The sequence below is a fragment of the Oryx dammah genome, unplaced genomic scaffold, assembly GCF_014754425.2.
Source record: "Oryx dammah isolate SB20612 unplaced genomic scaffold, SCBI_Odam_1.1 HiC_scaffold_24, whole genome shotgun sequence".
Classification (NCBI taxonomy): Eukaryota; Metazoa; Chordata; class Mammalia; order Artiodactyla; family Bovidae; genus Oryx; species Oryx dammah.
In genome coordinates this window covers 23,367,554-23,381,505 of record NW_024070208.1, presented here as the reverse complement: position 1 = coordinate 23,381,505, position 13,952 = coordinate 23,367,554, and the positions used below count along the sequence as shown (strand labels likewise).

The following is a 13,952-nucleotide window of genomic DNA, read 5'->3' as shown; positions in this document are numbered from 1 at the left end:
ATCCTGAAAGATGATGCTGTGAAAGTGCTGCACTCAATATGCCAGCAAATTTGGAAAACTCAGCAGTGGCCACAGGACTGGAAAAGGTCAGTTTTCATTCCAATCCCAAAGAAAGGCAATGCCAAAGAATGCTCAAACTACCGCACAATTGCACTCATCTCACATGCTAGTAAAGTAATGCTCAAAATTCTCCAAGCCAGGCTTCAGCAATACATGAACCGTGAACTTCCTGATGTTCAAGCTGGTTTTAGAAAAGGCAGAGGAACCAGAGATCAAATTGCCAACATCCGCTGGATCATGGAAAAAGCAAGAGAGTTCCAGAAAAACATCTATTTCTGCTTTATTGACTATGCCAAAGCCTTTGACTGTGTAGGTCACAATAAACTGTGGAAAATTCTGAAAGAGATGGGAATACCAGACCACCTGACCTGCCTCTTGAGAAACCTGTATGCAGGTCAGGGAGCAACAGTTAGAACTGGACATGAAACAACAGACTGGTTCCAAATAGGAAAAGGAGTGCGTCAAGGCTGTATATTATCACCCTGCTCATTTAGCTTATATGCAGATTACATCATGAGAAATGCTGGACTGGAAGAAGCACAAGCTGGAATCAAGATTGCCAGGAGAAATATCAATAACCTCAGATATTCAGATGACACCACCCTTATGTCAGAAAGTGAAGAGGAACTAAAAAGCCTCTTGATGAAAGTGAAAGAGGAGAGTGAAAAAGTTGGCTCAACATTCAGAAAATGAAGATCATGACATCTGGTCCCATCACTTCATGGGAAATAGATGGGGAAACAGGGGAAACAGTGGCTGGCTTTATTTCTGGGGGCTCCAAAATCACTGCAGATGGTGACTGCAGCCATGAAATTAAAAGACGTTTACTCCTTGGAAGAAAAGTTATGACCAACCTAGATAGTATATTCAAAAGCAGAGACATTACTTTGCCGACCAAGGTCCGTCTAGTCAAGGCTATGGTTTTTCCAGTGGTCATGTATGGATGTGAGAGTTGGACTGTGAAGAAGGCTGAGCGCCGAAGAATTGATGCTTTTGAGCTGTGGTGTTGGAGAAGACTCTTGAGAGTCCCTTGGACTGCAAGGAGATCCAACCAGTCCATTCTGAAGGAGATCAGCCCTGGGATTTCTTTGGAAGGAATGATGCTAAAGCTGAAACTCCAGTACTTTGGCCACCTCATGAGAAGAGTTGACTCATTGGAAAAGACTCTGATGCTAGGAGGGATTGGGGGCAGGAGGAGAAGGGGATGACAGAGGATGAGATGGCTGGATGGCATCACTGACTCGATGGACTTGAGTCTGAATGAACTCCGGGAGTTGGTGATGGACAGGGAGGCCTGGCCTGCTGCGATTCATGGGGTCGCAAAGAGTCGGACACGACTGAGCGACTGAACTGATACAGTGTGTGTGTGCATGCTTAGTTGCTCAGTCATGGCTGACTTTTTTGTGACCCCATGGACTGTAGCCCGCCAGGCTCCTCTGTCCATAGGGTTTCCCAGGCAAGAATACTGGAGTGAGTTATCATTTAATCATCCAAGGAATCTTCCTCTACCCAGAGATTGAACCTGTATCTCCTGCCCTGGCAGGCTGATTCATTACCACTGAGCCACCTGGAAAGCCTGCTGTATATAGTACTGTATAATAAAGTACACAAAAGCACAACCACTTGTAGAGGATGCACACACATGATAATTCAGACATGGGAACTAACTTTTGTGTTTGGATATACGAATGCACGTTCGCACCTTTGAAAGTTCGCAACTTGAAGGTTCGTATGTAGGGGACATCCTGTATTTGTTCATTTGCTCTGGCAAATCAATGGTCCTATCTTACAGGATGTTCATTCATTCCACAAATGTTAATAGAGCAACCTATGGCCAGACGTTGTTAGGAAAACATCAGTGAATAAAGGAGGTTGAATTCCTCCCCTTAGAGAGCTCAGAGCCTATGGGAGATGCAAACCTGCTGTGGCTGGAGGGAGGGGGGGCTCTGATGGAGAAGACAGGAGACTCCCTGGCACAAGTGACTTCTAAACTGAAACCCGAGAGGAGCAAGAGTTATCCCAATGAGGAGGAGTGAAGAGTGTTCAAGGCAATGGCGATGCCATAGTGAAGACTGGGCTTGCCACATTTGACATTCAAGACACTGGATTATTGGATAGAAAGGAGGCCAAAATGCAGTTTAAAAGGCAAATGTTTTTTAAACCAAATGTTTAGTGTTTTACAAGCCAGCGTTTTTAGTTAATGAAAAGATGATTAGGGAGTTTGGGATGGACATTATACACTGCTATATGTAAAATGAATAACCAGCAAGATCCTATTATATAGCACAGGGAACTCTGCTTAGTGTTGTGTGGCAGCCTGGATGGGAGAGGAGTTTGGTGGAGAACGGACACGTGTATATGCATGGCTGAGTCTCTCTGCTGTCCACCTGAAACTATCACAGCATTGTTAACTGGCTATTGATCAGTCACTAAGTCGTGCCCTACTCTGTGACCCTGTGGACTGCAGCACGCCCAGCTTTCCGGCCCTTCACTGTCTTCCGGAGTTTGCTCAAATTCATGCCCATTGAGTCGATGATGCTCTCTAATCATTTCGTCCTCTGCTGCCCCTTCTCCTTTCCCTGCATCAGGATCTTTTCCAGTGAGTCAGTTCTTTGCATCAGGTGGCCAAAGTACTGGAGCTTCAGCTTCAGCATCAGTCCTTCCAAAGAATATTCAAGGTTGATTTCCTTTGGTATTAACTGGTTTGATCTCCTTGCTGTCCAAAGGGCTCTCAAGAGTCTTCTCCAGCACCACTGTTCGAAAGCATCAATTCTTTAGCATTCAACCTTCTTTATGGCCCAACTCTCACATCCATACACGATCATTCAAAAAACCATCGCTTTGACTGGTTGGATCTTTGTCGGCAAAGTAACGTCTCTGTTTTTTTAATACTCTGTCTAGGTTTGTCATAGCTTTCCTTACAAGGAGCAAGGATCTTTTAATTTCATGACTCCACAGTCATGGGTCACAGTGATTTTGGAGTGCAGGAAAAGAAAATTCGTCACTGCTTCCATTTTTCCCCCATCTATTAACATGGAATGATGGGACTGGATGCCATGATCTTAAGTTTTTTGAGTGTTGAGTTTTAAGCCAGCTTTCTCCTCTTTCACCCTCATCAGGAGGCTCTTTAGTTCCTTTTCAGTTTCTGCCATCAGAGTGTTATCCCCTGCATATCTGAGGTTGTTGGTATTTCTTCCAGCTATATGCCAATATAAAATAAAATATTTAAAATAAAAAAGCCTGTTTTCAATCCTAAGAGCACTGAAACACTTGACAGGCTTTCCGCAAAGGCATTACCATGATGAGATTTTCTTTGGTGGATGGCTTCTGGTTAAGAACCTGGCTGAGTGGCTGCTAGAGGAGTTCAATGGTGGGTGCTGCTGGCTGCATCTCTGGTAGTGGCAGTGACGGAGAGAGGGGCGGGGCAGTGATGGTGAGTCTACTACGAGTTTGCCTGGAGGTGCCCACGGCATGGGACTGTGTAGGCAGCTGGTTATCAAGGTCCAAAGTTCAGAAGAGAGATCTGAGTTGGAAATAATTTAGGGAGGTTCCTTTGTATTGTTTGCAGCACTGAACCAAAAGACGGCATAAAAGTTTTTGGTGTTTGTTTTTTTTTTTTTTTTTTCCATTCAGTTCTAAGCAAACATCTTAGAGCTACAACGCCTACTTGACTGATAGTCCAGGTACACGTGAGTAAATAAGATTTGGCTCCAGATAGCAATTACTCCAGGCACCTCTTCCTTTCATCTCCTGAGACACAAAGTAATTGTAAACATCAATCTAGACACCACAGACTCAGCAAGGGAAAAAAGTTCACTTTTTCCCTGTGGGGAAAAACTTTAGTTATTTTCCCTTTGTCTTCACTGCAGGTGTGTGTGTTGTGCGACTTGCTGAGCCGTCCTCATCAGCTTTGTTTGTAAGAAATAGACATGATCCTATCTGTGTTGTTTGTGTTGAAAGTCTCTCCAACCTTGAAAGGCATATTAATGTTTAATGAACTAAAACAGACTTTTCTGTAGTCAGTGCCTTGATCTGTGCCCTTTATTTAGAAGTGTTAAGACCACAAAGGATACAGAGAGTAAAGTTTGGCTTCCCCTAATTTCACACTATGTCATGTGGCCAATTTAAAACTTTCCTTGTGGTGCTCACACACTATTTGGATATAACTTATCTTTTGTCTCCAGAGGGAATAAACATGCGTTCTGCCGTGTTTTTTGTGGATGATGGAGTGGTGAAGAATGACTGTTTTGTGGCATTTTGTGGGTGTGGGCTGTGGCATACATGACTTTAATTGATCGTTCTCTCATTCCAGGTAGTAATATCAACCGCTGACTTTTCTCTGTTAAGACTGTAAACTTACAAGACACAGCGTGTATTTAAGATATGACTCTAGGGACTTTCCTAGTGGTCCAGTGGTTAAGACTCTGCTTCCAATGCAGGGGGCATGGATTCAATCCCTGGTTGGGGAACTAAGATCCATACCATAGGGCATGACCAGAAAAAATTTTTTTTGTTCACAAAATTAAACGGGTCTTTTTTTCTGATTTGCTTGAAGTTGTAATGTAAATATTTATAAAACTAATAGACAAAGGTCTACAGTTTACTTAAGTTTTTAGAGAAACCAAGTGCCCATATAAAAACAAAGAAGCACTGTACCAAAGAAAGGTGAGTTAAAATCTTATTTATAAATTATAATAATTTACAAGAACAAGCAATTTTTTTGGATTTTGCCCAGATGTCTTTCACCTGTTGACAGTTTTCATGCATCTGTTCTTTCTTCCTTTCACTTGATTATTAGCTATGCATTAGAATGTCCAGTAACCTCTTGCCAGTTATTTTGAGTGATTATTTATACTCAACTCATTGCTTGAGAATGTTTAAGTCCTTCATATTACCTGAGATTCAGTCCAAATGATGACAATTATAAATAGTATTTAAGTTTTAGAGACGGATGATGAGGTATTGAGAAATTGAAACTAGGCAGTTAACAAGAGTTATTTCTCTTCTAAAAATATTCAATTGTGTTTTAATTTCATTATAGTCACTTTATACTTTAATTGCAAAGATTTCAAACTGATTAGTAGACCGGTTTTCCAGTCATCATGAATAGAGCACAGAGAGGAAGAGAAATTATGTAAATAACTCAAATCCATAGATAGGCAAAAGTCCATCTTAAGGAAAGAAATCTTTCTTAATGCCTTCTATTACCTGCGGTAGTAAAGTAGAGAGATTTGGGATTAAAATCCTCCTTCCATCTTCCCTCTTTCTCTCTGCTGGAGGTAACTACATATGACACAATGGCGATGTGATAATGTTGTTTGCAATATTCCCATAAAACTTATTATGTATTGTTACATACACCATTACCTCCCACCTGTCTCTCTTTTCTTCTTCTATCTTGTTTTCTCTCTCACACACACACAAAGAACATAGATCACACACATAATAAATGTCCTACATATGGTAACTGTTATCATTACTCTTCATTCTTAACAGCGATTAGGATTAAAATTTTTCAGAGTACTATGTAAAACATTTTTTCCTTATTGAAATGCACACTGAGCGATACCATAAAAACACGTGATCTACAGTTGACGGAGTGAGTCTGAACACACACAGGCAGAACAAAGCTTTGGCTCTATGGAGCCCATTTGGTGATTAATGATCACCTTCCCTCACATGATTTTATTCTGTTCCACCTCTAATATGTGTCTGGGAGGCATAGAGAGACAGGAGGACAGGAGAGATCATTCTTAAATAGGAGGTCTTCCTTACTGCACTTCCCGGATCTCCCCCATAACTCAAATCTAATCTGCACAATGATGTGGTTTGTCAGGAATGTAAAGAGACTTAGATTACTCGCTGGATGCCCATGATCAGGCCTCTGCCATAATTATGTTAATAAAAGCCTTTTAAAAGACGTACAGATGTGCTTGATGCAGCTGTCTGGTCCAAGTAAGCATTTTCAGGGTTCTGTCCTCACCTTTGCCCCCTACTCAGGTGTGAGAAATGTATAGAATTTATTGGCTTGTAGTTGAGGTCCGCCTTGGCTGAGGTGAATAAGATAACACCTTTATCCGCACACATCCCCTGACATGCCCAGGCACCCTTCAGGTCTAAAGGATGAGAAGCTGGTGAAAGTATGCTATGGGCAGATTTATCATTTCATGAACCAAAGCGTGCAGGCAAAATGTCCAAGGTCAGTTGTGTATTATTCAAGAGTCTAAGGAGCTCTATGCTTTTTTTTATACACCCCTTAGAAAGAAACAAAGAAAACACCAGTTTCAATGAAGATGATTTAATTTGTGGACAGGAAAATAAAGAATCTTTACTCCACTTGAGTAGTGCCCCAAACTGGCTTTCCTGTGTGGCTGTGAGCCACGATTGTAGAGTTTTGTCTGATTTTTGTATTTGGTAATTCAATTAGACGTTCTGAAATGGGATAGTCATCTCCTGAATGGCCCTGCTTTTTAGCAAACACTGATGTGAGTGTGAGTTGTGTGACCTTTTAGACTTAGTCTTTTGGAGTCTTGTAAAACCGAACACAGATAACTAAAATGTCTTGAGCCAAAGGCTGTTTGCCTTATTATGCAATTAATTTATCTTTGTTAATGGTTGCTTATAAAATAAGCTCACAGTGGGTAAAGTGTATGCTTTATATGCTATTTCTGCCTTTTCCCATGAGCCTATAAATATTTCAGAATAAGTCTGGGGATTTTATAAAGTAAGCTCACAAATCATCTCTCTACTTTCTTCATTAGTCAGCTAACTGCAGTCCCTCAGACTTACAGCTGTTTTGCAAGGTAAACTGCTAGTCACAAGGGGAATTCATCACCAGTACTGGAGAAAAACATAAAGTCTCCAATGTATGTGTCTATTTTAATGACCTGAGTCACACAATTTTCATACATGTTTAAGACAAATGTAAACTCCTTGGTATAGATTATTTTTCTAGTGGAACTTCCATTGGTATAGAGTTCCCTCAAAACCTTATCAGTTCAGTTCAGACGCTCAATCGTGTCCGACTCTGTGACCCCATGAACTGCAGCACACCAGGCCTTCCTGTCCATCACCAACTCCCGGAGTTTACTCAAACTCATGTCCATTGAGTCAGTGATGCCATCCAACCATCTCATCCTCTCTCGTCCCCTTCTCCTCCTGCCTTCAATCTTTCCCAGCATCAAGGTCTTTTCCAATGAGTCAGTTCTTCGCATTAGGTAGCCAAAGGATTGGAGTTTCAGCTTCAGCGTCAGTCCTTCCAATGAATATTCAGGACTGATTTCCTTTAAGATTGACTGGTTGGATCTCCTTGCTGTCCAAGGGACTCTCAAGATTCTTCTCCAACACCACAGTTCAAAACATAAATTCTTCTGCGCTCAGCTTTCTTTATAGTCCAACTCTCACATCCATACATGACCACTGGAAAAACCATAGCCTTGACTAGACAGACCTTTGTTGACAAAGTAATGTCTCTGCTTTTTAATATGCTATCTAGGTTGGTCATAACTTTCCTACCAAGGAGTAAGCGTCTCTTAATTTCATGGCTGCAATCACCATCTGCAGTGATTTTGGAGCCCCCCAAAATAAAGTCAGCCACTGTTTCCACTGTTTCCCCATCTATTTGCCATGAAGTGATGAGACTGGAAGCCATGATCTTAGTTTTCTGAATGTTGAGCTTTAAGCCAATTTTTTCACTCTCCTCTTTGACCTTCGTCAAGAGGCTCTTTAGTTCTTCTTCACTTTCTGCCATGAGGGTAGTGTCATCTGCATATCTGAGGTTATTGATATTTCTCCCGGCAATCTTGATTCCAGCTTGTGCTTCATCCAGTCCAGCGTTTCTCATGATGTACTCTGCATATAAGTTAAATGAGCAGGATGACAGTATACAGGCTTGATGTACTCCCTTTCCTATTTGAAACCAGTCTGTTGTTCCATGTCCAGTTCTAACTGTTGCTTCCTGACCTGCATACAGGTTTCTTAAAGAAGCAGGTTAGGTGGTCTGGTATTCCCGTCTCTTTCAGAATTTTCCACAGTTTATTTTGATCGACACAGTCAAAGGCTTTGGCATAGTTAATAAAGCAGAAATAGATGTTTTTCTGGAACTCTCTTGCTTTTTCGATGATCCAACGGATGCTGGCAATTTGATTTCTGGTTCCTCTGCCTTTTCTAAAACCAGCTTGAACATCTGGAAGTTCATGGTTCATGTATTGTTGAGACCCCAATTCAATTCCTGGGTCAGGAAGATCCCCTGGAGAAGGGACAGGCTACCCACTCCAGTATTCTTGGGCTTCCCTGGTGGCTCAGCAGGTAAAGAATCTGCCTGCAATGCAGGAGACCTGAGTTTGATCCCTGGGTTGGGAAGATCCCCTGGAGAAGGGAACAGTTACCCACTCCAGTATTGTGGCCTGGAGAATTGCATGGACTATATAGTCCACAGGTTCACAAAGAAACAGGGCTGAGCGACTTTCACTTTCATTGGACTAGAAGATGTCATTATGCAAACAGTCTCCAAAGTGATAACTCAGTAGGACACATTTTTACCAGTCGGGCCAAATTTATAAAATTTCAGTCTTATTTGTTTTGTTTCATTTTGCTGCTATTTTACCAGCTAAACGTTTAGGAAATGCATAATTCCATGTACAGGGGAAAAAGTAACTCATATGCCTCAAAATAAGAATGTTCCATTAGAGGGATTTCCCTGGCAGTCCAGTGGTTAAGACTCGGAGCTTCCACTGCAGGGGGCACTGATTCGACCCCTGGTCTGGGAATTAAGCTCTAGCAAGCTGCAAGATACGGCCAAAAAAAACCAAAAACAAACAAAAAAAGTTCCATTAGACACTTTACTGTGTCTATTTTTGTTTTTCAACAGAGACATTTTGATCTGAAGCCCTGTATAAGTCTAGACATTAAAGAGATGTCATCAGGACCTCCCTGGTGGTCCAGTGGCTAAGACGCAGTGCTCCCAAAGCAGAGGGCACTGGTTTGGTCCCTGGTCAGGGTATTAGGACTCTCATTCTGCATGGCATGGCCAAAATAAATTAAATATAGAGGTGTTATCTTGCTAAAAGGAAATAATATGAGCTTATAAAGATGTCTATGAGATGAGGCTAACTGTTCTTTGTAATTACATATGTAGAGTTTGATGTGGAAAAGCAAACGTCACAGAAGTGGTTTCTGTTTCCTTCTCCACAGAACCCGTCTTCTACTTTGGAGAGGGTGAGTACTCTGTGGACGAGAGCGCAGGCTCGGTGGAGGTGCAGGTGTGGAGGAGCGGCACTGACCTGTCCCAGGCTTCCAGTGTCACCGTGACATCGCAGAAGACAGACCCTCCCTCTGCCGACGGTGAGCAGTTTCCCACAATGATTCTTTTTGATTATTCTACAATTTTCAACTTCTTATGACAAAATACCTTAAAGCCCAAATACTTCACTTCTGTTGAAGCAGTCTGATTGAATGTACTTTTTTCCTGACATTATTGCTATATAGTAGGTAAATTTACACTCTGTTTACTATTGTGAGAAAAGGCACCCCAGGGCCACAAATCGAAAGCTAAGTTATAAACATGTAAGTCAAGAACTCTAACTTTAAATGCCTTTTTTTTTGCCCGAACGGTTTCTGTCTATACTTGGCAAATCTACCGTCGCTGAATCCTATGACGTCATCTGCACGCCAGGAATAATCTTGCTGGCCACCCTTTCAGAATCTAGTGACATTTAAGTATCACGCCGGTGTGGATCTCTGGCTTAGCTCCCTCTTCATTTTAAACAAACATCCCCATAACTACTTGAGCCCCAAAGACTTTTTCTACCTTTCATTATACAATCTGTCCTAGTTGACATGTGCTTGCCTTTGAGTCTGGAATCTACATGTGCAAAAAGTTGATCATGAAACGTAGGACAAGCATAAGATATGAAATTTCCTTCTCTTTGTCTCATTTAAAGGACCAGTAAAGGACTTCCCTGGTGGCCCAGTGGCTAAGACGCCATGCTCCCAATGCAAGAGATCCAGTTATCGAACTGGTCAGGGAACTAGATCCCACGTGCTGAAACCGTGAGATCTGCAACTAAGACCCAGTGCAGCCCAATAATAAACAAATAAAAATACTTCAAAAAAAATAACCAGTACTACAATTTACCGCTTTCTCATTCATACACACATGCACACATATGACACACATCACACGCTCATCACGCGCTCATCACAGAAAGCAAGCAGAAGCCATTCCATTTTAAAAGTCACCCTTAAGTTTTCACTTTTTAAATGTCGTAGAACCAGTAGAGTGCTTTGAATGTGGTCTGTGTCCAATAAACATTTGTTTAGCAAATTAGTCATTTCTTTAGAGAAAATTCAAATCAAACAGAAAGATGAGAATAAAGATATAGAAGCAGAGGACAAGAAAAATACAAAAGGAAGCACAATGAGATACAGAGATTTTTAAAAATAAATTAAAGACATGTACTTAATTATTGTTGCATATTCAGAGGTAAATAGATACAAAATTAGAGTTAGAAGAGCATTAGATATGAAAACAAAGAGATAGTACTGAACTGTCTCCCCTATTCCCAGTCTTCATGGATGTCATGCCTAAAGATTAAGAGAAAGTTTTGTTTCTTAAATACTTTAGACATATATGAAGGTGTTAACATTAGTATGCACCCCACCATCTGAAAAATAATACACTAAAAGCGAAATATGTGTTTGAGAATAAAAGATTGCTCTCTTTGCCAGGGATAGGAATGGGTGACGTGTATTGGACAAAAGCTTATATCTGAAATATGTTGCTTTAACCAGCAGGCAATCACACACCTAAATAAGATGTTCCGTAGTAGCTTCCGAAAATAAAAAATGGGTTTTTAACTAAGGTTAACTATTTCCATGTTTATATTTCATAACTTATGATCAAATACTTGATTGATATGCTGATTATATTTAGACCTTATTTTTATTAGCTCTAATTGAGAATTCAAAAATAGATAAACTATAAGACAGAAAAGTAAAATAACCTTAGACATAGTTAAGACAGAGTTAGTAACCTGATCTTTGAGCTACCATCTCAATAACCAATGTAAATGCTAATCTTTTACATTTCATTAAATATACTTCTCTGTCATGTTATGCTAGTCAATATATTTTTAAAAGAATTATAAACAAGTCTGTTGAATACATAGTTTGCATCTCATAATTTTGTGTACATTTAGCCAGTCCCCAGATGAAAAAAATCTTTTGTTCCCATCACAGCCGGAACAGACTACGTGGGAATCAGCCGTAATTTAGATTTTGCACCTGGAGTCAACATGCAAACCGTTCGTGTTATCATTTTGGATGATCTCGGACAACCAGTGCTGGAGGGCGCTGAGCAATTTGAATTGGTGCTCCGAATGCCTATGAATGCAGCCCTCGGGGACCCCAGCAAAGCCACGGTGACTGTAAATGACTCTGTCTCAGATTGTGAGTGTTTATTAACTGCTGACGACAAGGAAAAAGAGAGACTAGTGTTTACACAAATGTTAAGTAAAATGATAGACTAGGCTTTGTATGGATGTGAATTTGAGCAAACCCTGGGAGACAGTGAAGGACAGGGAAGCCTGCGGCAGTCCACGGGGTCATAAAGAGTCAGACACGACTGAGCCACAGAATAATAGCGACTGCCTTTTCGAAGGGATGTGGGGGAAGGATCGGTTCCAGCTCTCGGTTTGTAGATGGCCATCTTTTCCGGATGTGTCTTTACATCACCTTCTATGTGTATCTGTGTTTAAATTTCCCCTTTTGTATAAGCGCGCCGGTCATATTGAATTAAGGCCCACGCTGATGCCCTCATTTTTCCTTCCTTAGTTCTATAAAGACCCTGTCTCCACATAAAGTCCTATTCTCAGGTATTGGGTGTTAGGACTTCACTCTGTGAATGGGGGGCAGGGAGGGGGCTGTGGACAGACAGGTCATCCCATAGTAATACCTTAGCTGAAAGTCTTTCTTTCTTCTCCTGATTGTTTTCTTATTGTTTTGATAGAATTAGACAGTCTCAGAAGAAAAACTTTTAGTCTTCCTTTCAGATTAAAATAAAAGTGAGATTGTTATCATTACCTTGCTTGTGTGTCAAGAACTCCCTCCCACAGACGGGTGCAACTGCGTGAGATTGCACAAACCCTTGAGTATTAACGGTCTTTTCCCACTTCTCAACACCAGACACTTTCTGTTATCTCCTTACACACAGACAGTCCTGAAACTGCTCCTAATGATATGCCAAAAGCAAGGCTCTCCGACTCATCATCGAAAGGAAATCCTAAATAATCTCCTACCATGATGACCTTGATAGTACTGGAGGAGTCTAACCTATTGTCAATGAGATCTGTAGTTAACTGACCTAGTGTAGGTGTCACCTGTGTTTTCTATAAAGGCTTTCTTGGTGGCTCAGAGGGTAAAGAATCTGCCTGCAGTGCAGGAGACCGGGGTTCAATCCCTGGGTCAGGAAGATCCCCTGGAGAAGGGCATGGCAACCCACTCCAGTATTCTTGCCTAGAGAATCCCATGGACAGAGAAGCCTGGTGGGCTACAGTCCATGGGGTCACAAAGAGTCAGACACGACTGAGCGACTAACACTTCTTGATGCCATTCCACATGTGTTATGTAATATATATATTATAGTCATTGTCATCTTTTCCATTATGGTTTGGGTAACTATGCTTGTAATTATGTACACAATCTTGAATGTTTTTCATATGAAGAAATTCTGAAAGGTTCTTGATTAAGCAATATATATAGATGGTAGCGGTTTAGTCGCTAAGTCATGTCCAACTCTTGCAAACCCATGGACTGTAGCCCACCAGGCTTGTCTGTCCATGGGATTCTCCAGGCAAGAATAGTGGAGTGGGTTGCCATTTCCTTCTCCAGGGGATCTTCCTGACCCAGAAATTGAACCCAGGTCTCCTGCACTGCAGGCAGATTCTTTACCAACTGAGCTATGAGGGAAACCCAGTGTATATAGATACAGATCTTAAAGTCTCTGGTTGTATCTACTTTTTCCCATTTCATTGTATCTCCCTACTCCACAAACGAGGCAGAGCAAAATGTCAAGGAAAAGGAAATCAGAACTCTGGGTTAAGTGGTTAGCTCAAGCCCAAAATACTGGCCAGTAACCGAGCAGAGACTAGGATCCAGTTCTTCTTCTTGTTGTTCTGGTATTCTTCCCACTGAACCATCTTTTCTAAAATTCCATTTTCCTCAAATTTCTGTTCACTTTGATTCAGATATTTATGTTCTTGTGTTTTCTGCAGTACCTAAGATGCAATTCAAAGAACGAGTGTATACTGGCAATGAAAATGATGGGCAGATAGTCGCCATGATCCACCGGAGTGGGGATATCCAATACAGGTCTTCAGTGAGATGCTACACGCGACAGGGTTCCGCACAGGTGATGATGGACTTTGAAGAACGCCCCAATACTGACATCTCCATCATCACATTCCTCCCTGGTACGTTTCAGCTTGACGTTTTTGAGTTTGCAGAAGCCAAGTTTTGGGTGTGAAGTATCTATTAAGTATACTTGATTCTACAAGTTCTAGATTCCCTCAAGCTTCTGACATGGTTTAATGTGCACTAGATGATAATAAAGTGAGGTTGATTTTAACAGGTTGAATGCATTCTCCTTTGGTCTCTGTGTCAGTGTATTGATTAGTTTCTAGTGATGTACTATATTGTTTGGGCTTGCCTCATGGATCAGTGGTTAAGAACCCACCTGCCAATGCAGGAGATACACATTTGATCCCTGGGCCAGGAAGATCCCCCTGAAGGAGGAAATGGCAACCCACTCCAGTATTCTTGCCTGGAGAATCCCATGGACAGAGGAGCCTGGCAGACCACAGTCCATGGGGTTGCAAAAGAGTCAGACACTACTG

At 41.4% G+C, this 13,952-nt stretch overlaps 1 protein-coding gene across 1 annotated transcript in view; it reads left to right on the top strand.

Annotated features, from left to right (window-relative positions):
• The window catches only part of FREM2 (FRAS1 related extracellular matrix 2), a 168,143-nt gene that overhangs the window by 113,398 nt on the left and 40,793 nt on the right, over positions 1-13,952 (top strand). The window contains exons 9-11 of the mRNA XM_040266717.1: positions 9,253-9,402; positions 11,299-11,508; positions 13,332-13,529. Of these exons, the coding sequence (XP_040122651.1) occupies positions 9,253-9,402; positions 11,299-11,508; positions 13,332-13,529 (558 nt within the window). The remainder of the gene's footprint in view (positions 1-9,252; positions 9,403-11,298; positions 11,509-13,331; positions 13,530-13,952) is intronic.